Below are 27,736 nucleotides of genomic sequence, written 5' to 3'. Positions count from 1 at the left end.
AGGGAACAAAGGGGTTGAATGGGGTCAGGGGTCCCGGGGGGGCAGTCAGGAAGGAGAGGGAAGGTTGGATGGGGCAGTGGGGGGCAGTCAGGGGCAGGGGTTCCAGGGGCAGTCAGGGGATGTGGGGGGCTGGATGGGGCAGGAGTCCTGGGGGGCTGTTGGGGGTGAGAAGCGGGGGGAGGGGGGGTCAGATAGGAGGCAGGGACCAGGCCATGCCTGGCTGTTTGGGGAGAGACAGCCTCCCCTAAGCGGCCCTCCATACAATTTTGGAAACCCGATGTGGCCCTTAGGCCAAAAAGTTTGCCCGCCCCTGTGATATATAGATAAATCGTTTGAGCCTGATAGTTGAGGAGCAAGAAGCATCTCTTTTTCTAGCACCTTAGAATGATTCTTTCAGCTACTAAAAAGAAGCTGCAAACCCATTTCTTGATGTTAGAAGTATCTTAAGAAAGGAATTGAATAAAGTGGGTGATGCCCAGGAAAAGGGAGGTGAATGAGAAGAGAGGTCCTTATACTTGGTAGAACAGTTGCATTGCCTACAGGGGATTAAAAACAGATGTGAGGCGATCCAGAGAGAGCACTGAAGGAAGTGGAGGTAGCACAAGTAGAGTGCATGCTGAAGGAGATTAGGGGGCTAAAGTGAAGAGGTGGAGGTGAGGTCAGGAATACTTAGTTTGCAGTGCTTGAGAGATGGGGTGCCTGGATCTGTGACCTAGAACTACTTCAAAGCTGAGAGGGGTTTGCCCCAGTTACCCCTGGTAGAACTACCCAACCCTCTCATATATGGGGCATGTACTGGTAATTTTTTACAAGACCCTGTATCCCTTGCCCTCATAGCAACTAGGAGTGACCATTTTTTCCTCTGAATTATGAGTTCTCATTGCACTGAGCCACGACAGGGCACTAGTCTCATTTAAGGTATATCTACTCAGCAAAAGCTATTCAGGGCCTAGCCTACTTGACTTAGTTTGAATCTAGCTAGCGTGAGTACAGTAGCAGTGAAAACAGCGTGCCATGCGTGAGCAAGCAGAGTATATACACAAGGTCTATGCTGGGTTTGTACTACTTTCACTGAACCCTCATTGTGCTGTCTTCATTACTACTGTTATCCACGCTATCGGGATTCAAGCTAGTTAAGGTAGACTAGCCTGTGCACAGCTTTGTAGAGGTACCCCTACTTTGGCAGTGAGTAAGCAGGTAGGGCTAGTGAGCCTTCTGACATGTAGTCTGGAAGGGATCACTGCTAAGGGAGATGGAAGTATGAAGAACTAGGCCAATTACTAGTAGACAGGAGTTGAAGGATAGATCAGCTCTGTGGTATAAAGCAGATTAATAAGGTACCATCCCGCTCTCATGAAGGGTAGTATTACCTTTGACCTTTATTGTTACATAGCCTATGTCAAAGTAGCTGTTTGGCCATGTAGAGTGGATTTTACCGAGAAGAACTTGTGTGAATGTGTGTGTGTGTTTCCATATGTAATTGCTTCTTTCAAACCGGGTTTTCAGGTTAGCTTCTGGGGGCTGTAGGAGGTGATTTTTCCATATATAACAGACTTTGGAACCATATTCTGTGTAAAATTTGTAAGTCAATCATTAGGGGAAAGTGTTTTTGCCAAGATTTTTTTTTTATTTTTAATAAATGCCAATGTTTGAGTGGAGTGCAGAGACTCCAATAAGTAGTACGTTGTTTTTTTTTAAACATATAAGCTCCATGTTCTTAAATTAGCTAATTTGGCATGGCTTTTCCTACATTAATGTTTGGCTATGGTTGGTAGATTGCTATCAAAGTGCACGTTGGAATAAGATTGAAATATTGATTAGAAACTCTTCATTCGGTTTTCACTTCTAGTTAAATACTCTGCCTGCCCATCTTTCTGCTACTGGGTGAATTATATTATCTGTAGCACCTGAAGTCATGGTCCTACAGCAGGTGAAACCAGTATGTCTGGCCTTTTAAAAGCTCAGTTACGTAGAAATAAGAGTTTAAAAACGCCATTTAACACACATACATTGTGGCAACAGTGTTGGTTAGAATTAATCATCTTTTTATTGCTAAATTGTATCCTCATAGTTATCACCACTTAACTAAAAAATAATTGGTTAGTATGCTTGTTGCATGGTGTAGATTTTAATTTTATTCAGGTGACTATCCAGTTTTATTCATCTAAGAGGTAAATGTGACAGACAACAGTAAATCCTGATGATCACATGTTTCAGGGTAACCTTGGTATTGTTGCATACATTCTTCATGTATGTAAGGATGGGTGTTTATGGTTCTGTAATGCACTGTGTTATACTGTGTGTATATCCCCATCATAGTCATGAAAAGTTTTTCTTTTGACACTGCCATTCTAATCAAGTTTAAAAGGTCCACGCTTTTTTGTCCCCTCAGGAACTGAACACAGTCAGTTAAGATAAACTCATGTAGTCTATTACATTGTTTCTGAGGTCTGGAAGAGAAAATCAGATGAAACATTGTCAGTAATCATGAGGCTGGCACTGACTCCATGTTTTAACAATAGGCATTAGCTGATTTATTCCTCTTCTGAAATCTAGTTGATTGTGCTCAATTACATGAGTGTAAATTCAGAGTAATTCTAGAGATAATTATTCAGTGAATTTACTCTAGATATGCTTGCATATAAATAAGCAGGACTTGGCCCTATGTGTATGTTTAGTGTTTATAAATTAGAATTGACGTTTGCACAGAATTTAAGAAGAAGGTAGGGTTGTTTAATTCGTGATTAATAATCTCATCTGAAACATTAAACAAAACGTCTCTCCTGACCTGCTGGTAGTCTATTTTTCACTTTTGCGTAATTTGAAGATAGATTTACGGCGTTGTTTGTTTGTTTCACTGATTCCACATCTCACAGTACGCACTGTATTCCAGCACTCCCCCCTGGAAAAAAAACCCTTAAGCATTTGTTATAAGTGAGAATAATAAATCTGTAATCTTTCTTTAATCACAACTCCTACAAGTGAATTCCTTTTCAATTCACACACAAACAAAAAGACAGTCATTGCCTGCGTCTTACTCAGCTTTTTAAAGACAGAACTTTTTCATATATTCAGTGAATTCAGGAAAGACACATTGTCCATTGTAATAATTGACCTTTCTTACTTTGTCTTTCCTACCTTGCTCTTTTTCACAAAATCTCTGTTTACTAGAACTCCCAACGTTTCTTTACAGGCAGTAAGGTAATTTTCTTGTGCTTACAGTGATGTCTAATTGGGCATGAAAATATTGTCACTATGCCATTGTGCCTGCATTGGTGTTCCATAATGTTTATATGCAAACCTGGGATTTAGTAAAATATAGTCAGGTGATTTTATAATGTAGTGGATTGGTCAAAATCTTACCATAACATACTAGATTGGTCCTGTTCTAGTGATGTATAAGTAATTTTTCAATGTTTAAGAGTCTTATAAAAATTTCCCTGAATATTTGTAGTAAAGCAATCATCTCAAATGGGTGTGCCTAGTATCAATTTGATAGTTGGTTTAAACTCAGAAATATAGATATTAAATGTGTTAGCTAGGGCTTCAGTTAATTTGAGTTCACTAATAAAAGGTTCAAAGTTTGCTTTGTACAATAATCTTTATTTGAATTGGACTTACTTTAAAAAAAATTTAGACTCTTTTTCTAATGCTTGCTTCCAAAAAAAAAATCACATTACGAACATGGCTTTGTTTTTTCCCCACTAAATATACAATTAGCTAAAGCCTGATGTTGTCAAAATGTATTTTGATTCTGTCAGTAATTCAGGAATGTTACCCAGCTATATTCAATGAAACTTTATTTAATCAAAATGGAGGGGAATTATGCGGATTTATTTTTGCAACTATCAAAGTCTGAACAGTCAAAGAAAACATCCTTTTTACATTAGCTGGTGATTTAATTCACATCTTGTTTGTTTTGTCACATGCATGCATAGTACTTTCTAAAGAACTGTGGTTATGTTAATGAACAGAATTGATGGGTACAGAAGTTATACCAGCACAACCTGATTGGTTCAGACCCATTAATACAGATACTAATGCATATTTCCTACCTGCTTATTAGTTTTGTTCAGTACTTGAGTAGGCACCCTGTAAGAAGTAATGAGTCATAACATACTAGTCCAATCTGTATTTTATAAAGTTTATAGATTTTTGAGGGGGAAATAGACTTTTGAATTATGTAACTTAAGTGATACAGATGCATGTATAAATAAAAATCTGTACTTACCTGAACATAAACTTGATTATGAAAAAATAAATACTATTAATGCCTGTCATGTTTATTGAACTGCTCATTTTTATATATCTGTTTCTTCTGCAGTATTTTGTACACCTGAAACTGTTCCTAGCTTGGAGAAATTTAAGGGTTTGTAAATGTTTAGCTATGTACTATACTGTATTAGAGTACTAATACATAAGTATATACAAAGCATTATTCAGTGCATAGTAGCATTACCTTACAAGACAACAGTATCCAATAATGTGCCCTTTTGAAATGTTCAAGTCCCACCAGGGAAAGGGTCTCCATTTTATCACCCACAGGGCCTAATCATAATTCACATTTTACATTTCCAAGTTCTGCATTAACATTGCATTGGATGGTACTCAAATGCCACACGTGATACAAAGTAAATTCAACCAATACTCTTTAAACTTGTCCCCCAAAGACGGCAATAGGTGGGAAATTGAGGGAGCTGGGCCAAAATATACTCCAAACATCTGTGGACATCCTTATAAATAACTTTTCAGAAGAAAAAATAAGATTGCTCTAGATCATATTATATGAAGACCAGCACTTAATTACTATGGTAACAAGACATTTAAATACCAAGAATGAGATATGGAACTACCCTATCTAGCAGGAAAGCAGACATCTAATAAAAAAACCCACTAATGTTTCACTACTGACTACTGTTCTGTTCATAAAAAGAATTCCATGGCCATTAACCCCATTTCACTGTTTAAAACTGGGGATTGGCTAATTGGATGAAATAACAAACCTTGAAAAGTCAAAACCTTGTCAAACAACTTCATCTTCCTTCCAGCTCTTCTTGCTTGGGAGTGAGGGGAGAAGAAAGCCTCTGCCTCTCGCTGGTTCTAGTCAGAAATTGAAATACCACCATGTAGATTGTTAGGACAGTACTTTGCTCCAACCAGAAGCAGAATGTAGAAGTATAACAAGAGTTGCAGCCCAAAGAAGTTGGGAGAAGAATTTGAACTCCTAGTTACAATCTGACCCACCTGTCTTGAAGGACACTTCCCATTCTATATGTTGTTTGAAAATGCTGACCTAAGCGTTAATGCTAGATAACTTTAAAATTATATTGCCATTACCTGTAATTGCTTCTGTTAAGTTCTGGATGCTTTTTCTGCTAAGAGGGCTACTAATACTTTCTAATACTTATTCTGTACTATACTTTATTTTTATCCAGAAAAATTTTCACCAAAGCGACTTGTTGGTTTTTAGAAGCTAAAATCCCAGTAGAGAAAAAGAATTGCACACAATATAGTCTTTGTCCACTTGCATCCTCTCTCAAAAATATAGGACTATGATTCTATGCAGTTGGGTTAGTGGGTTCCTAGCAAGTTTCCTTGTCCGTAAAGATCATATTCTTTGTACAGTATATATTCTTTCAACCGATTGGGCAGTGGAAGGAATGTCATGAAGACAGGACAACGCAGATGCAAATGACCCATGCATTTCCGAATTTTCAGACGACAAAGATGTTTCAAAGAACGTGGATTTGCTATTAAAAGAAAAAAGAGAGAATGTCTTTTACCAATCAAACAACAAGAAACAACATACTCAATTTTGCATGATAGCCCCAAGCAACATTTGAGAAACTTTAGTCAGATTGTGATACCGTAACACTTGTTGCATAGTATATTAATTCTGAACACACACTGAAATCACAGGTGCTCCCTTGAAGTAAGCTTCTACCCAACATGCATGGGGGTATCAGGATCTGGCCTTTTGTAAGTGATCACCAAGCAGTAACATTTTGCAAGTGTAATCAACTGAGGCATTAGCCTAGTTTTTGTGAATCTAAGCTTGAAACATAAATTAATTGAAGAAAAAGTTTGGCAGAGGGTAATTTAGGCCTAAAGCATAAAAGAGTTGTCTATTGCCTCAGTAAGGCATGGAGGTGGGAGAGCAATAAAAAGACTACAAGGAGTGGCTAGTATGTGTTAACTTTTTCCTATTACACAGTAGTCATCCTTGCCCATTTATTTTTTTAACTGCACTTGCAGCTACTAGGGGGAAAAAATGACCAGGCCAGACACGCTAACAGCTCTATGTGACTAGAGTAAAATAATCTAATCTGAAAGAAACAGCCAGTTTACTGAATTACTTTATATAAAGACCTGAATTTATTGCAGCAGCGATAGTATAGGAAAAAACTTTTAGTCCTGAGCAACATAAAGTATAAGTATATGTTTCTGTGGACTCCCTGTGCATGCATTTAAGTTACAGTAGGTATATTCTACTGCTGCTTTGTAATTAGGGAACTCCCAAACCACCCAAAATGATACACATTCTTACTGATGTGACTTACTAATATTTTTATCACAAACTCCTCTAAGGCCTACTGTATTTGGAAATTTTACTTCAGGCTGAAGTTTAATTGATTTTTGTTATAAGGATGGGCAGGACAAGACAACGCTGGCTCAGATTCTCCAAGGTAAGTCAGTGCCTACCTCCCATTGAATCAATAAAAGTTAGACACCTAAATACCTTTGAGGATCTGGTCCAATGATGCCAAAATAATATAGAAAATAAACAAGCCAAAAAGCAGTGTCATCTAGCATTTTGGATGTTTCAAAACTCTCAACACCGGACACTTACTCAAAATGGAATTGATTTCTGGCCATAGTGTCTGTTCCTCCAGAACTGCTTTCAGCTTACAGCAGATGCTAACATGATCAACATAATCTAGCATCACTCGCACTACTTTCCCAGCTATGTGCTTCAGCCACGAGAGAGTTATCACTTCACAGAACTGAGAGAGGAAAAAACAGCATATTTAAGAGTATAGCATTCAACATTTCTGTGACTCATTTCCCCTTTTCAAATTCCTCTGCAGGACATAAACAAATTCCCAAAGAAAAGCCAGGAGTGAGTGAGTGCTGAATCACTCAGAGGTTGGATTGGGTAAAATAAGCTTCAAACAGAATGTGAAAAACTGATGGCTAGTCACTAAGTTTTTACAAAAAGAAAAGGAGTACTTGTGGCACCTTAGAGACTAACCAATTTATTTGAGCATAAGTTTTCAGTCTCAACTAGTTTAAAGCCAGCGTGAAAGTTACATGGAAGCGAAGGTTCAACCAGCGGGTTTAAAATGTGCATGCGTTTGTTACAACAGAATAAGGAAAAGGATTTAGAACAACTGCACATGTGCACGTGTGGTAACTGTGCCCCCACACTTGTAGGTGTGAGATGTTACATTTGTATTATACTGAAAAATGTAAAGAGGAGCTGTGAAGCTAGAAAAAATGTTTTTGTTTTAGTCCTTTACAGTTCATAAAGATTGCATCAAGTGTGTGTATTTTTAACCAGTATTTGAACAGCAAAAACTGCCAGTTCACGGTTTGTTCTGTTTGTTAGAGGCCACCTTTGGCACGATGGTTGCAAGGCCTGAATTGTAATGTCAGATACAGCCGTTGCCTCTGCTGCAGGTCTTCCTCCCTCCTAAATCGTACCATGTTTGGACGCAGGAGCAGGGGCGGCTTAGGCTACAGCTTTGTGGCATTCCATGGCAAGTGAGATCATGGTCTTCGCTGAAGTCTTCCAGCAAAGAAAGCCCTAATACTTCTAATGTAAAACAACTATAAATAAGTAGTAAAGGGCAGAGAGAAAACGTGTACAGTAACTGGAATTCTAGCTGTATGGTCCCTAACTGCATTCCACCCTGGGTATGCGTGCGCACCGCGTGCCTGAAACCAAAAGATTCTTGCCAGAAGTGCCTGTTGCTCCATTCCTGTGTCCCCCTCCTCTTTGTGCTTTGAAATGAGGGCATTTGGAGTGGTGCGGACCGATTGCCTCTCCAGTTGCCTTTTGACTATGAGTGGCCCTAACATAAGGATCTACAGCAGAGGGGAAGGAGGCCAGGTAGTGGAATACACTGTGACAAAGTTCCTCCTCTACCTTGGTGGGTCCTGCGCTTATTGGCAGATTTTGCTCGCCTCAGAGGTTCACAGCAGCCCTCAGTTTGGCCACTTTCACGGCTCAAATCTGCTGTTTACTCAGATAACCTCATCACTGCATCATTTTTCCACCAGCATGGGGAAAAAAAGAGTAAGAACAATCCCCGCAGTTTCTGCTGATCCACCATGTGGGTCAGGGACCAGCTCAGAGACCTTCACCTCTGGTAGAAGCTCCTGTGTTGAGTCAGGAGCTGGGAGGAACCCAGGCCCGCCCTCTACCCCGGGGTTCCAGCCCAGGGCCCTGTGGACTGCAGCTGTCTAGAGTACCTCCTGGAACAACTGTGCGAAAGCTACAATTCCCTGGGCTACTTCCCCTTGGCCTCCTCCCAACACCTTCTTTGTCCTCACCACAGGACCTTCCTCCTGATGTCTGTTAATGCTTATACTCCTCAGTCCTCCAGCAGCACATCCTCTCGCTCCCAGCTCTTTATGCACACCTCACTAACTGGAGTGAGAGCCTTTTAAAACCAGGTATCCTGATTAGCTTTAATTAATTCTAGCAGCTTCCCAATTGGCTACAGGTGTCCTAATTAGCCTGCTTGCCTTAATTAGATCTAGAAAGTTCCTGAGTGTTCTGGAATAGTCCCTGGGATATGGGACCTGCTTAACCTGGAACTAATGTATCTACCTTTTGATCACTCTCTTGTAGCCATCTGGCCTGACCCTGTCACAACACATAAAGACTACACATCTTGAAGAACTCAAAGAACTGTGGGTAAATAATGTTTCTTTTTTCTCCAAGTGATGGTTCCTATGTCTATTCCAAAGTGTACACAGTCCCTATGCGTATACATAGTCCCTATGTGTATTCCACTATGGGTGACTCAAAAACAGTATTCATTGAGGAGGAGGATGCAAGGACCCTTGCTTACCACCAATTGGAGGACTGCCCTGTTGAAGGATCCATCAGCTGTAGCAGTTTGCATCATGGCTTAATGATCTCCTGAAGGAGTGAACAGAGTCCCATTTGTGAACAGAGTCTCACAGAATTCCAGGAGCTGGACTTCTCAAAGTAAGGTTACCAATACAGACTGGGCACTAGTCGAGAGAGCCATCACACCTTGTGAGGGAGGAATTGCAATTAACTTGTAACAAAACAGTATGTAGCCCAAAATCTATTTGGAAAGTCTGAGAAGAGATTGCTTCCCCTCTCATACATTCCATAAAGGATATACACAGCCTAGGTCAGTGTTTTTCAAAGTTCAGGTCATGACCCAATACTGCAGTGGTTCCCAAACTAGGGGCGCCCCTTGTTCAGGGAAAGCCCCTGGTGGGCCGAGCCGGTTTGTTTACCTGTCGTGTCCGCAGGTTCAGTCGATCGCGGCTCCTACTGGCCGCAGTTCACCGCTCCAGGGCAATGGAGGCTGCGGGAGGTGGCGGCCAGCATGTCCCTCAGCCTGCGCTGCTTCCCGCAGCCCCCATTGGCCGAGAACAACAAACCACAGCCACTGGGAGCTGCAATCGGCTGAACCTGCGGATGTGGCAGTCAAACAAACCGGCCTGGCCCACCGTGGGCTTTCCCTGACCAAGCAGCATCCTTAGTTTGGGAACCACTGCAATACTGGGTTGTGGCATATAAGGCACTGGGTGGCCTTGCTTAGCATCCCAGGGACCTTAGCAGCTCTGGTCAGCACTCCTGACCAGGACGTTAAGAGTGCCGTCAGCAGTGCTGCCCAGCTAAGGCAGCTAGTGCCTACCTGTTCCGACACCACACTGCGCCCCAGAAGCAGCCAGCAGTGGGTACAGCTTCTAGGCAGGGGGGGCCACAGGGCTCCGTGTGCTGCCTCCCCCTGCCCCTGAGAACTGGCCTCCCCCTGGCCCCTGAGAACTGGGATGATGTCTGTGGGCAAGAGCCACACGGAGCTGCTTGCACACCTCCACCTAGGAGCTGGACCTGCTGCTGGCCGCATCTGGGGTGCAGCGCGGTCCGCAGTGCCAGGACAGGCGGGAACCCTGCCTCTGCACCCCGGCTGCACTGCTGACCGGGAGCCACTGGAGGTAAGTCTGCACCTCAAGCCCCTGCCCCAGTCCTGAGACCCCCCCAAACCCAGAGCCCCTCCTTCACCCCAAATGCCTCATCCCTGGCCCCAGCCCAGAGATCCCCACAAACCCAGAGCCCCTCCTGCACCCCAAACCCCTTATCCCCAGCCCAGAGCCCTGACCCCCTCCCACACCCCAACCCCCTACCCAGAGCCCCCTCCCACACCCTAAACCCCTAATTCCCAGCTCCACCCTGCAGCCATCACCCCCTCTGCCCCAGCTCCATTGGGTCGTGGACATCAACAATTTCTTCAACTGGGTCCCCAGGAAAAAAGTTTGAAAACCACTGGCCTAGGTGATCTCCTAAAGGATTTAGTCCTTTGCAGGTAGAATGCCAAAGCTTGATGGACGTCCAGAGAATCAAGTTTTGCCTGGTGGCATTTGCCTAGGGGATGAAAACGAGCAAGTGAGCAAGCTGCTTTAGATGGAATTCCGAGATTACTTTGGGGGTGAATTTTGGGCATAATCTCAGGGAAACTTTGTCCCTCTGGCAGATTGCATAAGGCAGATCAGCAATAAGGGCCCCCCACCCCCTGTTTACCCTCTGAGGAGATGACAACCAGAAAGGCAACCTGCATTGATAGGTGGACTAAGGAGCATGAAGGTGAATGTTCAAACAGAGCCTTTTTTAATGCTGATAGGGCTACATTTAGGACTACCATATCGAGGTAGTTTCATTCTTGGAAGACAGGTTCTGACGATCTTTTAGAATGCATACTGTAACAGGATGGGGGAAAGGTGAGCTGACAGCTGCTAAATGCACCTGCAGGGAGTGAAGTTTTCAAGGAGAGAAGGTAGTCCAAAATGGCAGGGATTATCATCTGATAATTCTCTGGGGTTATCAGGTGGCATTGGCACCATATTGAAAATATTTCCCACTTTGCTATGCAGCACTTCCCTGTGGAATCCTAAGGATGGACTGTACTGCCTCCAAACATGCCTTTTCTAGGTTTGTCATCCATTCAAATGTCAGGCTGTTAGGTGGAGGGATGTTGGCTTGGGATGTTTGAGCTTGTCTCTGTCCTGGGTCAACAGGTCCAGGAAGAGTGGGATACAGATGGACATGCTGACATCTGGAGAATGCTGGCAAGCCAGAATTGTCTTGGCCACTTGGGAGAAAGCATATTACCAATGCTCCCTCTTGCTTGATATTCCTCAGAACTCAAGGTAAGAAGGGAATGGATTGGAAGGCGTATGTCAGTGGGCCCAAACATTGAACTAGAAATGTGTCCCCTCTGGAGCAGTAGGTCAGACATTTCCTGTTTTTCTCAGATGCAAAGAGGTTAAGAAACCCCACTGCTGAAATACGTTCTGGGCTACCAACTCACGTAGCTCCCATTCGTGATCCCTAGAGAAATGTCTGCTGGGACTGTCTGCTAACATGCTATATACCTCTGGGAGATGCACTGCTGAGATGGTGATATGGTGGCAGATACACCTGTTCTACAGATTGACTGTTTCTGTGCAAAGAGCAGTGGATCTTGCTCCCCCTTGTTGAGGTAGTACTCTGTTGTCAGGTGTGATTTGGATATGCAAGGTCTGAATGAAGGGTAGGAAATAGTGGCAGGCTTCATGAACTGACTGTAACCATGAGGTAGGTATGCTCTGGCACTGATAAAGTCCAGGGTCACCCCAATAAAGTCTATAGCCTGCGAAGTGGGAATTAAAACGGATGTTTCTATTTTTACTTGAAGCCCCAATTACTGTATGAGACTGAGTAGAAATATGGTTGCCATCTGTACCATTTGATGAGAGTAACCATTCATTGAGGAAGGGGAACACTGATGAGTCCTGGCGGCAGAGGCAGGCTGCCACTACCAACAGCCTCTTTGTGAATACCCCTGGCACTGTTGTGAGGCCAAGAGCACACTGTATTGGTAGCGGTCCGCGCCCATGGTGAATCTCAAGAATCTCCTGTGCACAAGGCAACGTCTATGTTGAAATAAGCATCTTTTAAATCAAGATGTGTGAATTAAATCAAGCCAATTGCCTTTGTTCAGTGCGGCAACTATGGAGGCAGCATAAATATCCTGAACCTCATGGGAGAGATTAAAATGTTCAACTGTTTGAGATCCAGAATGGGTCTCAAGCCTCCTCTCCTCTTGGGAATGATTTTGAATAAAATTATTTCCCACGGTGCTGGAGAGGAGCTGGTTCTATGGGCCTTATTATGTCCCAGTTTGCAGATCATCCCGTTGAGTGGGTCTCTGTTTCATGCATGTCCTGGACCAATGGTGTAGGGACCTCCCTTGTCAGGATCGGTTCCAATAGAATCAGGGATTCTGGGTCCATGTAGATACACTGCCCCTGTGGACATTGCTATCTATCCCCTGAAGCAAGAGAGTGGACAGAGCTTCTTTCTTTCCATGGCACCAGTGGTATCAGTCTCATTGCAGTCTTTGGTTCTGGCATCTCCTTTTCACGGTGCATCAGTAGCATCAGTCTACAAGGTGTCCACTGTTGTTTTTCCCTAGTCAGTACCAGGGATGGTCCTGCTCCTACAGTTAGCATCTGTTTTGGGGTGTTTTTTTCCCTTCAGAGCCTGGGGAATGATACTGTGCTTGTGAGCTCCTCAGACTTCCATACTGAGGCACAGAATCTCACCCAACTTGGAGGGTGTCAGAGGCCTTCTTATTTCTCAGCAAGTGTTTACTACTCTCTTCATGTCCCTCTTTGGAAGAGTCCTTTAATTTACTATCAGTCCCAAAGCCAGAGACCACCATACTTAGAGGGCACTTCTTGGTTCCTCTGCCCAATGTACAGGGGGGTCTGATAGGCCAGGATCAGACTGGGGCCTCATAGCATGATCCATTACGAATCTTCAAAGTATATACTCAAGAGCTTGATAGGTTTGGCTATGAAAGGATCAGCAAATGCTGTACTTCAAAGGGATGTGGGCTTCCCTGAGGAAGTAGAGACACTTGAGGTGGTCATCACTGACTGGAAAGGCCTGAGAGCAAGATGCACACTTTTTGAATCTTGGGATCTTGGGCATACTATGGAGGAAGAAGTGGTTTGAATAGGGAGAGGACCCCCTAAGCCCTGAACTGGTAAGGGCTTGTCTACACAGAGACATTCAGGAAAGATCATCTGAATTAACTAAAGGTGTGAATTACAAGTGGACTAAATTGCATTTAGTTAAACTAAATTCCCATTGAGAATTCTAGTGGCCTTAATTCGTTTTAGGTTAATTCACTTCCAAAATGAATTTGGGACTTGTTTACATGAACAATTTGTTAATGACAAACGGGGGTCTGAATCCACCCTGCACTAGTTTGCTGCAGACTAAGAGTATGTCTTCACTACCAACATTAAAGCATGTAGTCGTGGCTCCAGCACTGAGAGAGAGCTCTCCCCAGCGCTGTTAACCTCCCCCTGCCCTCCAAGAGCTCTCCCAGCACTGGTGCACTTTCTACTCTGCCACTTTACAGCACTGAAACTTGCATCGCTCAGGGGTGTGTTTTTTCACATCCCGGACCAAGAAAGTTTCAGCGCTGTAAAGTAGCCGTGTAGAGAAGGCCTAGCTGTTCATGTGGACCTTGCTGATGTGCATTAACAGTCCATCAGTTCACTTTGATCTAGGCCTCTATGAAATGGACTCGATCAAAGCAAGCTAACAAACTGTTAATGAGCATCAGCAGAGTCTACATGGACAGTTAGCCTGCAGCAGGCTAGTATGGGATAGAGTCACACCTCAGTTTCCCACAAACTAAATGTTCATTGTAAAAAAAAAAACAAAAAAAAAAAACCTAAAATGAAATAAGGCCACTTTAATTCTGAATGTGAATCTCCACACAGGCGGTTAGTGCAGTTTAATTAACCCACTTTTAATTCATACCTTTAGTTCATTCAGATTAATTTTTGAAGTGTCCTCATGTAGACAAGCCCTAAAACTACACTAAGTATAAAAACTATTTATCTAATACCTATTTAGAGATAATTACAAATAGAAGCAGAAGAGTGCTATCTAATGCTACAGCTAGCAAGAGAGTTCTGTCCCAGACCACAGGCTGCAGGAAGCAACTGGAAAGGCAGTCCATACACACCACCTCTGATGCCCTCATTTTGGGACATGAGGAGAAGAAGGGTGCAGGAACAGACAACACTGCAAGCTAGAATCCTCTGGTCTCAGGCACCTGGAGCGTGTGCACACCTCCAGTGGAATATACGCAGAGACCATCACTCAAAGAATAATATATTTTCTTTGCAATTCATGTTTAAAATAGACTTTTCTGCATATATTTGTTTTTAATCTGCATATTGGATCACCAGGTGTGAACTATATTCTTGTCTGCTCTTTACTATGAGTTCATGGATAAAAGCTGTTTTTAAGGTAGCCAGACTGGCATTCACATAATTCACATTGTCTGGACTTTGATCCTTTAAAACTATTTTATTGTAATAATTTGTTATCATAAACAAGGCTTCACATTCAAATTTACTACCACAACTTGTCTTCAGAACTCTGTCTACTACTTCCTTTATATATAAAGTCTATATAGTACTTTAATCCCAAACATGCTATATTAGCAAACTATATTTCATTATAACACATCAATAAAAAGTAAATTTATTTAATTTCTAGAAGAATAGTGGCAGCAAAACAGTGAAATAAAATTCCTAGGGAAGTACTTACCATGTTGTCTTTGATAACAGAAGGAGTCCATCCTTCAAAGGCATATGGGGAATGAATGTTGTCTCCATGAAAACAATCAAAGCAGCGGTACACATCATACCCATAATTCAGCAACATTCGTAACATGATTTCATCTTTTAGAGAATACTGCAGAGCTGAGGGGAAATGCGTCGTATTCACTCTGCAGAAGTAATTTACATTGGCCCCATGCCGAAGCAGTAGATTGATTAGCTCATAGTTGCCCATTCTCAAGGCTAGCTGGAGGCACTTAATGGGATCTTGATTTGGCAGGGCTCCAGCATCCAGAAGCAGCTGAGTTGAGCAAATATCCCCATTTGAGACAGCAAAATATAAAGCTGATTTCCTCTGATCATCATAGCCTTTGCAAACCCTCTCATGCAACATGAAATTGGCATCAAACCCAGATTTGAGGAGAAACTCAAGGCACTGAGGATGTGCTCCTGCTGCTGCTGAGTGAACTGGACTTATCCCACTCTCCTTAATGGCAGCATAATCAGTAACTGAAGCTAATTGCTTTAAAGCTCTGGAGAAAGAAAAAAGAAGGAATATATATCTATCTATTCTCTGGTACAAACCTTTGAGTTTCTCAGTGCTGCAGTCTTTGTTACATGCATCTTAGCTGGGTCACAGAATTGTGTTCTGCTTTGCTTACAGTGTTGTTCATTTACTACCAAACTAGTATCCTGACATACTACACATCTGCACTGGCCTTAACCTCTGACAATTACATGATAACCAGCCATGACTCCTACAGATTTCCAAATTACAGGACGAAGCATCAAATATTATGTCTTTCCCTCTTGTCTTTCAGGAACATTCCATTTCCCCTTTTTTGATCTAATGGAATGACATCATGACCCCTTAGAGAAGAACTTCTCCATCCCATCAGTTTGGAGAAGTCTGTAGAGACCACTCTTCGGTAACCTACAGAAAGTGGGAGAGCCCCTCTTTTGTTGACCACAATGCAGCGTTACTAGTAGCTAAAAGCTGTGGTCTGGGACTTAAGACATCAAGTTCTATTCCTGACTTGGGCACTGAATAGTTGTATGACTGTAAGCAACCCAACCCTTCCAGTGCCTCTGTTTCCCAATCTGTAAAATGAAGGTGTAGCAGGGTGGTTACCCGCTCCTGCCCTGTGGGGCTTGAGAGCCAGGGCTGAGGGCAAGAAAAGTTAGGCTGATTGGGGAAATGGCCGCAGCTGGGCGAAGCCCCAGTCAGGCTGCAGTCTGCCCCAGGGAGCGGGGCTAAGCGATGACTGGCAGTAGCCAGTGGTGAGCTGGAGCCGGTTCACTAGAACCAGTTGTTAAATTTAGAAGCCCTTTTAGAACCGGTTGTTCCGTGAGGGTTCAAAGTGGCGCCTTAGGCGCTGACTCCATGAGTGCTCCATCCCTGGAGCACCCAAGGGGAAAATTTGGTGGGTGCAGAGCACTCACCAGCAGCTCCCCGCCCCCGGCCCCAGCTCACCTCCGCTCCGCCTCCTCCCCTGAACGCGCAGCCCCACTCTGCTTCTCCGTCCCCCTCAGGCTTCCCGCGAATCAGCTGTTCGTGCGGGAAGCTGGGGCGGGCTGAGAAGCAGGCAGCAGCTTCCCGCTCAGGCCCAGGGATGCGGAGGTAAGCTGGGGCGGGGGGCGCGAGGACAGCTGCCCACGCAGCACAGGTAACTGGGGGGGTGGGCGCAGGGGAACCGCTCCCCACCCCAGCTCACCTCCGCCACCCTTGGCCTGAGTGTGAAGCCGCCACCTGCTTCTCAGCCCTCCCCGGCTTCCTGCCGAACAGTTGATTCGCGGGAAGTGGGGACGGGGGTTGGAGAAGCAGAGCAGGGCAGCGCATTCAGTGGAGGAGGCGGAGAGGAGGTGAGGTGATCTAGGGCCGGGCGCAGGGTGGGGAGCTGCCGGTGGGTGCTCTGCACCCACCAAATTTTCCCCGTGGGTGCTCCAGCCCCTGAGCACCCAGGGAGTCAGCACCTAATGTGCCACTTTTGATGTGATCAGTGGGGGAGTGGCCGCTCCTCCTGCTCCCCCCCAGCTATGCTCCCCTGCCCGTAGGAGCCAGAGGGACCTGCCGGATGCTTCCTGGGAGCTTCCCCCAGTAAGCACCTCCGGGACTCCCCACCTTGCCCCCCGGCAGGTGCCTTTGGTTCTTAGGGGTGGGGTGGGCACCCACTACAGAGACCCACGAGACCCTCCTGCCCGGTTCTGGGGGCAGTCGGGATGGGGAGGGGGGCGGATGGGGCCAGGGTCCTGGGCGGGGCGTCAAGGAATGTGGGGGGGTGGATGGGGCAGGGGTCCCAGGGGGCGGGGGTGGGCAACGACCCCCTCGTGGGGGGAGGAGGGAACCCGTTGTTAAGATTTTGGCAGCTCATCACTGGCAGTAGCCAAGACTGAGGCGAGGTGGGGGTAGTGGGTGGGGATTCCCCGGGGAGGGGAGACCCTCAGGGATTGTTGGGGTTTACTGCCAGGGGGCAGCACCCCAGTGGGAGGAGGCACCGGGTCCTGGGAGGGACTGGGGCCGGTGGTAAGGCAGATCACCAGATGGCAGAGGGCACTCCAGAGGCTGACAAGCTAATTCCCAAGGACAACCAGCAGGAGGCGCCGCCAGGTGAGTCCGGCTCTATTACAGAAGGTGATCCTTATTCCACAGGTATGTGTGACAGTTTAATGTGTTTAAAGCACCAAGTGCAATTGTTTTTAAATCTGGTCCTCCTCTCTGCAGGTATATCAGGAGAGAATGTGGAACAGCTCTGGCCTAACTCACCTGACCATCCAGTTAGAGCACAATAAGGGAAAGTTACTTACCTTACAGTAACTGGAGTTGAGCTGTGAGTATTTGCTGTAGGTGCACCCAGGACCAGAAGTCCCTCAATAGCAGTGTCCACTGGTCCATGCCTGCATGGGCTCATGCTGCAAGCTGAGGGCGTAAGAGGCAGTAGGGTCCAACCACCTCTCCAGTTCCTAGTCTACCACAAGTTATCCAAAGCAGAAGGGAAGGAGGGTGAGTCGTGAATATCCATAGGGACCACACATCTCCAAGTACTCCAGTTACTACAAGGTAAGTTCCCCTCCTTTCTTCTATGAGTGCTGGTCCGTATGGGTATTCACTGTAGGAGACTCCCAAGCAATACTTGTTGAGGAGGTGGGTGCAAGGAAGAACTCTTGCCACAGATCACAGGATTGCTGGACTGAAGGAAGCATCCTCAGATGAGGCTTGAACATCAACAGGTCTGACCATTGCACTAGGAAGGCATCCCTTCTGGAACAGGACCCTTGAGCATCCTAAGAGCAATAAACTAGAGACTTTGGTTTCATGAGCTGCACGGAGGTCACAAGATGGGAATCCCTAATGGTTAAAAATCCATTGGATCACTGACATCTTTGTGACATTGCCTGCTTAGGCTGTCTGCTAGGAAGTTCCTAAACCCCGGCAGGTGCACTGCGGAGAGGGAGGTTTGATGCTGGGTGAACCAGTTCCAGAGTTGCAGAGTGGTGTGGACCTTGCTTCTCCCATTTGTTTATTTATTAAACCATGGTCATGTTGTCTGACCTGAGCTGGATATGAGTGCAATGGTTGAAGTGCAGGAACTGCTTGCACACTGTGTGGAATGCTCAAAGCTTGAGAAGGGTAATGTGATGTGTGGCCTCTTGTGGAGTCCAGAGCCCTGAGCTATACATCCATTCAAGTTTGCTCCCCAGCCTAATAGGGATGCATCTATCATGATTAAACCTATGATTTTGTACGGACATTTTTAGTAAAAGTCATGGACAGGTCACAGGCAATTAACAAAAATTTACAGAAACCATGACCTGTCCATGAGTTTTACTAAAAATGTCCATGACAAAACGGGAAGGTTGAGCTGCCCCATGGCTGGGAGCTGGGACTGGGAAGCTCTGGGGGATTCCCCCTCAGGCGGGGGATCCATCCACCTGTGGGGACTGGAGAGCTGCTGGGGATGCCCTGCCACCCATGGGGACTGGGGAGCTCCGGGGGATTCCCCCACTGGCAGCAGTAGCTGAGGAGCTGCCAGAGATCCCCCGCTGCCCATAGGGACTGGGAAGCTGCGGGGGACCCCACCACTCCAGGTGGCAGGGGTCCCGGCAGGACCCTGGCTGAAGTCATGGAGGTCGCGGAAGTCACGGATTCCATGACTTCTGCAACCTCTGTGACCAAATCGTAGCCTCAATCATGATTATCCTTATGGGTGGGCTGGGAGTAAAGGGAACCACCACACAAACATTGTCCCTCTTTTCCCAGTAGGTGAGAGATGCTCAGACAGTGAGAGGAAGTCTGATTCTTTTATCAAAGGAGTCCTTGTTTGGAACATATACCCTTGTAGCCAAGTCTGGAGACTGCATAGGTGAAACCCAGCAAAGGGAGTCACATAGACGGATGCCGTCATAGTCCTAGGAAACCAAGTATGATTGCACTGTCATCTGATGACTGAGGCAAAGCTGGATACTGAGGTCTCTAATCATGAGGAATCTGTCTTGTGGGAAGTAGGCTCTGGCTGCATGGAAGTCTAGCACTGCTCCAATAATTGTTCTAGTCATTGTGGATGTTTATGCGGACTTTTGTACGTTTACTTGAAGTTCTCAGGAGTGGCATAGGTCTAGCAGGGCAGAATTGCTTCTTGCACCTCCTTATATGGCCATTCCTTGAGGAGCCCGTCATTTAGACAGGTGAATATACGGTGGTGTTGCCAGCCTTAGTACGCTACCACTACCATCATGACCTTTGTAAAAAATCCTTTGCGTCGCTGAAAATCTAAAGGGCAGCACCTTGTACTGGATGTGCTTTGAGCCTACCATGGGACACAGGGATCTCCTGTGCACCACGTAGATATCTATATGGAAATAAAAGCCCTTTAAAGCAAGAGCCACAAACCAGTAGCTTTCATTCAGGGAGCGGATCATAGAAGCCAGGGTAATCACCCTGAATCTTGAGTGACAGATGAAGACATTCAATTGCCTGATGTCCAGAATGAGTCTGCAACTCCCCTTCTTTCTTGGGGTTAGGAAATACCCGAGTAAAAGCCCTTACCCTGGTGCTGAGGAGGTACCTAGGTGGATTAGGGAGTCCACTTCCTCCTGGAGAAGCCTATTATGAGAGAGGTCCCTGAAGAGGGACAGGAAGCAAGGTTTTGGAGAAGAGGTAGTCAGGAACTCAATGGTATAGCCTACTGAGATGTCTAAGACTAATTTCCCTGAAATTAGATGCTGCCACAACAGAAGTAAATGGGCTAGACCAGGAGCGGGCAAACTTTTTGGCCTGAGGGCCACATCGGGTTTCAAAATTGTATGGAGGGCCGGTTAGGGGAGGCTGTGCCTCCCCAAACAACCAGGCATAGCCTGGCCCCCGCCCCCTATCCAAATCCCCCCGCCCCCCACTTCTTGCCCCCTGACAGTTCCCCCGGGGACTCCAGCCCCATCCAACCCCACCCCTGTTCCCTGTCCCTGACTGCCCCTAGAATCCCCGCCCAACCCCTCCTCTCATTCCTGACTGCTCCCTGGGACCCCTGCCCCATCCAACCACGCTTTCTCCCTGTCCCCTGACTGCCCCCCCGCCACCCCATCCAACCCCCCTCTCCTTCTTGACTGCCCCCCCCAGGACGCCTGCCCCCATTCAACCCCCCTGTTCCCTGCCCTCTGACTGCGCCACCCCCTATCCACACCCCTGCCCTCTGACCACCACCCCGAACTCCCCTGCCCTCTATCCAACCCCCGCTGCTCCCTGCCCCCTTACCGTGCTGCCTGGAGCTCCAGTGGCTGGTGGAGCTACAGCTGTGCCGCCCAGAGTGCCAGGACAGGCAGCCGTGCCGCCCGGCTAAAGCCAGCCACGTCACCGCGCAGCACAGAGCACCGGGTCAGGCCATGGCTCTGCAGCTGCGCTGCCTGGCCACCCAGAGCATTGTGTTGGCGATGAAGTGAGCTGAGGCTGCAGGAGAGGGGGAACAGAAGGCGAGAGGCTGGGGGCGAGCCAGGCCAGGAGCTCAGGGCCCGGGCCGGGCTGGATGTGGCCCACAGGCCATAGTTCGCCCACCTCTGGGCTAGACAGTGACCAAAAGGGAGGAGAGAGTGGTTTTGCAAAGACTGGTTGATATCTCTCAATCATCCTTTCAAAATGAGTTCTTGATAGATGGCTGGGTCTGGAGACGGGACAGTGGTGGTGGAGCGCTCGCATGAGCAGGGACAGAGTAGCAGATCTCACACTTTGACAGGATGTAAGATTCCCCTAGGTAGTAGAGGCAACTCTCCTGCAGATTGCTAACTGGGAAGACAGGAGGCCAGACAAGGCCAGGCTTGAAGCCTGGGACCTTGGGCATAAGTGCCCCGAATACTGGGGGAATAAAAATGGTGGGGGTGGAAACCTGATCTCTGCTAACTAACTACAACTTAAGAATCTACGAACTAACAAGTAAAACTTAATACAACCATTTACAATACTTAGAGGGAATGGATTGATGAAGCTAGAAGGCTGTAGACATAAGAGGGCTCTGCTCCAGAGCGTGAGCAGTAGAAAAGGAACCGGAGTGGTGGTTGTTTCTGTGTCACCCCTGATGTCCTTAGTTCACAGCACAAAGTGGCACAGGTGCGGACCAAATGGACATTGATACTGAAGCATTTCCCATCGTGGTGCATGGAGCACATGTTCACCCCACAGTGACTACGCATAGGGACCAGTATTCAAAGAAGAAGAAGAATTTTTATAAAGGACGCAAGAGGAGATGTAAGCGGTTAAATGTTTCTCCCCAAATGAAGCAAGTGGAGAGCCTATCTGGACTGGCCTGATACATTCAGGCACTGAAGACTCATGAAGTTTTGTATAAACTTTAAATGTATATATTTTGCAGAACCTATTTATCATTATTCATTCTTACTTTTCAAATATTTATTTCATTTCAACTCACAGAAAGTGTCCTCTGTATGCAGCTCTATGGATAGGCAAGTGACCTGTGTGTTTTGGCACATTGGCATCAGCTCCATACTCTAGTAAAAGAGACAGTGAATCTGGATTTCCTCCTCCAACAGCTTCAAATAATATGGAAGCACAATCAGCTGCCTGCGAAAGGACATCAGCACCTAGGGGAAGAAGGAACAAGGGTTTTCACAGCAGCTACTGTAAATATCCAGTAACAACTAGTATCTCTAACTTCCCAATTGCTTTAGAACTGTGACTTCTACTCTTCATGAAACATAAATGTTAGAGCAATAGCCAGTGTTTTCTCTCACGATAAATACTTTGAGGTAGCATCCTTAACTTCCTATGTGTTTGTACATTGCCTAGCGCAGTAAGGCCCTTGCTCTTTATGCATTATTGTAATATAAATCTTCATAATAATGAAACACCATAATTAGAAGATTGCATTGAATGTTATTCTGTTACATGAGTAGTTGTTTTTTGGACTAAATACAGTGCAATTAATTCAGCAGAGAACAAACATATGTAAGGGTAAATTAAATATGTACAATGCAACAGAATAGAGACCTGACAGGGAGTGAGATACATTTCATTACAACAGAAAGACATAGAGGCCATAAACTGAAAAAGGCTCACTTCCCAAATATATTATTTGAATATAGTACCTCTGCCAGGGGTTGAGGAACTTGGAGGAGGGGGAATTGTCACTGCAATGGAAATATTGCGGGGGGGGGGGGCTTATGTATACTTCCACCCCCCACTGTATCTTGTAAAAGTGAGAGTGGGACTGGGCTGGCACGGGGGTTGGGGGCAGTGGCAAGACCAAGATCCAGAGGAAGAGCTGGAGTGGCTGTTGCAGTGCAGGAAATCAGGCCTGCTGCTGGGGAGCAGGTAGGAACAGTTCTTCTTTCCTTGCCTTCCAGCCACTGCAGGTCCCAGCAGAGGCACCTGGTCCAGGGAAGGGACAGGGTCACATGTGCCAGGGTGGACTGGGAGACAGGGCACCAGCACATGGGCAGGGACAGAGAGGGTGTTCAGTGCACAGGGCACCAGCCACTGAAGAACTGCAAAGATGCCCTTCACAGTTTGGAACTGACTCCTCACCTCTCCACCCTCCTCACTGAGTCTCAGTAGCTCCCCTTGTTCCCCCTCCTGCCCCTCCACCCCCTCATTCACAGAGAGCTTCTGCTGGCCTCTGCCCCGCAAAACTCCCATGCCTCCGCAGATACACCCTGTGATAGTGTGTGCCCTGTCACATGCTGATGGAACCCATTTCAAGGCAGTTAGATTGTGGGGGACTGCATGCATCCCCTTCATTCCAGTATTACAGAACAAAGGGGGATAAAATCCTCCACCCCAAAGTGTCTCACTCGCTTCCAGAGACGGCTTGTCTACATGAGTAAATACTATTTTATTTAAGCATGATTGGAAATGCTTTCATTAGCTGACACAATGCGGACCACAACTTTGTGATTGGTGTATGCAAACACAAGTCATAGGCCAGCTAGTAATGGTTAAATCTCTATCATAGTGGTTCAGTTTAAATATTACAACATTTTCTCAAGTAGACAAGGCCAGAGACATGCTTTTATAGTGTAGGTCTGTGGAAACAACATTATGAAAGAGAGACAAAAGTTACTGTCTTAAGAATAAAATCTTGATGTTTAAAGTGACAGAGTGGGTGAGATATCTTTTATTGGACCAATTTCTGCTGGTGAGAGAGACAAGCTTTTGAGCTTACACAGAACTCTTCTTCAGGTCTGGGAAATGTAGTCAGAGTGCTACAGCTAAATGCACGTGGTACAGATAGTTTAGCACAAATATTGCAAGGGACCATTCAAAGTGAAGCGGCCCATTAAGATGACATTTACACTTTTTTTCATGGCAAAGTTAATGGCAATCAAGAAGAAAAGAAAATGCAGTTATCTTCTTTTTCCCCATCTTCAGTTTAATACAGTCTAGGCCACAGTACAGGATGAAGTGTTAGCTGAAGACTGTAAACTCATAATGAACATGGTCTCTGTAACTGTAAACAAAGGCCTGGTAGATTTAGCCTTCAGTTCTCTTTGGGAAGGAATATATTTAAAAAATTCCATTGTGTTGTGTTTATGCATTTATGTTGCTTGGTCACAAAACTCCTTTAGTTGGAGGTATCCCTTTAGTAACAAATGTTATATGTTCATGTCTTATAATGATTAGTTTAATAGCATTCTAACCACAAAACTTTTGAAAGACTTAAGGGATCTAGGTAGAAATAATAATGATTTGAAAAGATAATGTAGTATGGATGTCTTAGAAGAATATTGAAATTTAGTAGATTATGTAATGACACCAACAATTCTTAACTGCTGTGCTTCTCCTGTATTTTGTAAGAGTTAAGTTCTTCAGGTGATTAAAGATGTACTGTAGTGAGCAAACCAAAACAGGATACTGTGCCGAAAAAGTCATTCCTATGTGCTAACATGAATACCCTTGAACATACAAAGTGACCAGTGTAATTCATTCTAAAACACTCCACATAAAACCATCAATTTATATACTAGGTTGTATATATTAATACCTGTCCACTATGTTAGTAGTAAGAATGTCACAAGGCTTCCATTTCCACTCAAAACCTTATTTTGGTAAGGTAATATTGTACTGACAGGGGAGCTAGCAATTCTACTTTGCCACCGCCCAGACAATTATTCATGCCCTTCATGGAAGGGGGATTAATTTAGTCACATTTTGAAATCATTAATTTTCTGCCAACACATATGGCTGTGCAATTTCAACCCCTTATCTAGTCTAAAGAATAAAAGAACTTTGTAGGATCTTTCTGACAACCACCAGTTATTAAACCAACATAATGAACTGTAAAAAAAATTGTATATAAACTCTCACCTTTTCGCAGTAAAATTTCCATAATTTCTGTATGCCCAATCTGCGCAGCCAGTGCTAGGGGAGTGAGCCCATATGCACTGCGGGGATCAGGATCAGCTCCAGAACAAAGCAGAAGGTTCACCATATCTTTCCTGCCTAGTCTGGCTGCTTCATGTAAAGCTGTCCTCTTATTGACACACTGCAAGTTTACATTTGCTCCAAACCTTATCAGCAGGGAGGCAATTTCATATAAATCATGTTTAATTGCTGTAAAATAATAGGTGAAACATCAGCTATTTAAAAATATTATTTAACAATATTCTATACACTATTGTTTCTGTGTGCAATTGCCCAGAAGAGCCTCTACTCTGCTTTCAGCTGTTCTATTTATACACAGAGATATCTAAGAAAGAGAATTAATAGATAGGGAATACTTCCCTCTATCTCTGTGATCTTCTATACCATTAAAAAGCAGAGTAGTGTCATACAGAGGAGGGAGGTTAGTGCCCCACAGTTGCTTGCAGCACTTTTACCAAATGATGCAGTATCTGATCTGTTACATTCTCTAAATACTAAAGGTTATACAGCAGAGAACATGTAACCCAGGTGGCTGCATTAGAGAGGTGTACACCACCTCAGCCAAGGATGCAACTGTCTCTCTAGTGTAGTTGGCTTTGAAAGCAAGTTTCCCTGTCTATATGGCTTATCCACTTGGATTTGGATGTTACACAATGTTTTTTCTTCACTTTTCTCGTTCCTTGGCCCTTGTGCAAGAAAACAGCCACTCCAACAATGTGAATTTCTGAGCACACACAAGAAATTCATAGCACCCTTCTAAGGCTCAGACAGCAGGGCATAGGTGCTGGCAGTAGGGTGCTGGGGGTGCGGCAGCACCTCCTGTCTTGAAGTAGTTTCTATGATATACAGGATTTACAGTTTAGTTCAATGGCTCTTGGGACCACCACTAAACAAACTGTTCCAGCACCCCTTCAGCAGGGTCATTGCTTGTTCGTGGTAGCTAGGATCAAGTCAGAAGAAGGCAACATGAACCCTTTTTGAGGGGAGGACCTGTCTTGTCCCACCTAGACTGCTGAAGCCTTGCCATGTAGAATGCCTTGGGAAGAGGAGGGTCATCTGGACCTCCTTGCTTTTGAGGGATCTTTGAGAAAGAAATTCTTAACTTTATGTTTTCCCTTTTTAAAATTTTATCTCTCACTCTCAACCCCTTTATGGGGGGTAAGAAGCAGTTGCAGGGTCTGCTTTACATGTGACAGCTTGGCAGCCTGGGCAATCCCCAGCTGGAAATCCTGCAGAAGTTAGCTTTGTTGTGATTCTGCAAGGGACAGCTCATTGCACAAAGGAGCAAGAGTCCACAACATTTCATATGCTGGTGTGGACCTAGAAATTCCCATAGGACTTTGTAGCCTACTCCATTTTTTAAATTTTCTACTTAGCTGTCAAAGATATTGACTCTCCACCTATTGGAGACTGAAATAGCTGAGCTCTAGTAGCCAACAAGTCCCTGATATGCAGAAAATCACTTGACATCACCAAATAGCCCTGATGCTGGAAGAGAGGAAGTATCTATTGTTCATCACTAGAAGAAATGAGGTGGTTAATCTCCAAAGTTATGAGATACTTTCAGACCTCCAAAGGGGTAAATGGACTCTCTCACAATAAGTAACGCTTCATTTTCCAATCCTGGCCAGCCCCCAGAAGTGCAAAAGCAAGCACAAATGAGGGATTCTGAAAAAAAGTTAACTAAACTTTCTTTGAACTTGGGGGGGAAAAAAGGCATGGTTCACGTTTTGAGGGAAAGATTGTGCAAATTCTTATTTTATCTGAACTGATTCACCATTCCTAATATGTTGTTTAGTTATGGCTCATATACACTACAGTCATACCTGTCTGAGGAAACTTGTTTAATAGTATAGACAGGTCCTCAACTGGATTTCTGGTCTTTTGTGGATGTTAGTCCTTAGAATGGATTGGGATTTAGTTAAAGCATTGATACCAACTGGAAAGAAAAAGTAATGACAAAGTATTCCTCTGTCTTTCTCTTGGCCAATGGAAATATATAAAATTCTGGAAACTGAAAGTTTTACAGACTTTACAGTCAACAACAAAAGACTGCAAGATACAAAACAAATTTTTCATGCAGTGAAAGACATGAATAAAATTTCCCCCCACCGTAAAAATTATTTGATTTACCTATAACTAAAGAAGAATCTCCTTCTTCATTCTTAACATTAGGGTTGCAGCCACTGAGCAGGAGAAAGTGGACATTGTCTAAGAAGCATTTGTCTACTGCTACAAAGAGAGGAGTTTCCCCTTTCAGACTGGTCTGCTCCCACACAATGGGGTCTGAAGCTGAAAGAGACCCAGGAGAACAGCACACATTGGCAATGGAACTAATCATCAAAACTGACTTAGTAAAACTTTCAAATGAGGAGCACAGAATACTCTTTACCTTTCAGAGTTATTTCTAGGATGTTCTTGTTTAATTGTGCTGCAGCTTCATGCAAAGGAAGCCAGCCTCGCTGATCAGCTTCCTTAAAAGCAAAACAGTGCCTCATCAACTTCAGCAAGACTGCTTCTTGGCCTGCAGTATATAGAATCAGAATCATATCACACTATTTAGCATAAAACAGAAAGTTCACGACAATTGAAATCTAGACTCCACTTACATCAAGGAATATTTTGAGTATCACCAACTCCATTACTACAGCCAGAAACTGGCAACTTTGCTTCTCAAAACAATTTTCTATCTAAGGTTGAGTTAAATGAATGTAGAGCTAATGATAGTGATTTATTGGGCTCATTTTCTCTAGAGGAATCCTCCCAAAGCATTTCAGAAGTTGCATATATCAGAATTATATGCTTATAATCAATGCTTAATATGCCTCCTATGCTACAATAATACAAATAGTGAATAAATAGTACAAACATACAAATAAGAAATAAATAGTATAAACATTTGAAATTCAGCTGCCTCTGAAATAGAACATGACAGCTACTGAACAGCTCAAAGGAACTCTACACAAGAGTTTGCAACAT

General features: G+C 44.8%; 1 protein-coding gene across 1 annotated transcript; it reads right to left on the bottom strand.

Annotated features, from left to right (window-relative positions):
• Window positions 1-203: 203 nt before the first annotated feature.
• On the bottom strand, window positions 204-27,322 carry ASB14 (ankyrin repeat and SOCS box containing 14). The gene is made up of 7 exons (XM_084635135.1): window positions 27,150-27,322; window positions 26,891-27,049; window positions 24,701-24,946; window positions 21,807-21,978; window positions 14,885-15,428; window positions 6,851-7,004; window positions 204-5,750 (listed from the first exon to the last, which is right to left on the bottom strand). Exons 1-7 carry the CDS (start codon window positions 27,304-27,306, stop codon window positions 5,572-5,574), a joined length of 1,611 nt encoding a protein of 536 aa, XP_084491261.1. The 5' UTR covers window positions 27,307-27,322; the 3' UTR covers window positions 204-5,571.
• Window positions 27,323-27,736: the final 414 nt, after the last annotated feature.

This window comes from Lepidochelys olivacea (genome assembly GCF_965140295.1).
Source record: "Lepidochelys olivacea isolate rLepOli2 genome assembly, chromosome: 7".
NCBI lineage: Eukaryota > Metazoa > Chordata > Testudines > Cheloniidae > Lepidochelys > Lepidochelys olivacea.
This window is presented reverse-complemented; position numbering and strand designations above follow the sequence as displayed.

Bases quoted from the DNA above. Each gene is read 5' to 3' on its own strand.
- ASB14 (XM_084635135.1), bottom strand. From the start codon at position 27,306: ATGATTCTGATTCTATATACTGCAGGCCAAGAAGCAGTCTTGCTGAAG. The intron at 24,947-26,890 runs GTAAATCAAATA...ATTATTTTACAG, and splicing joins AGATTCTTCTTTAGTTATAG to CAATTAAACATGATTTATAT. The intron at 21,979-24,700 runs GTGAGAGTTTAT...TTCTTCCCCTAG, and splicing joins GGAAATTTTACTGCGAAAAG to GTGCTGATGTCCTTTCGCAG.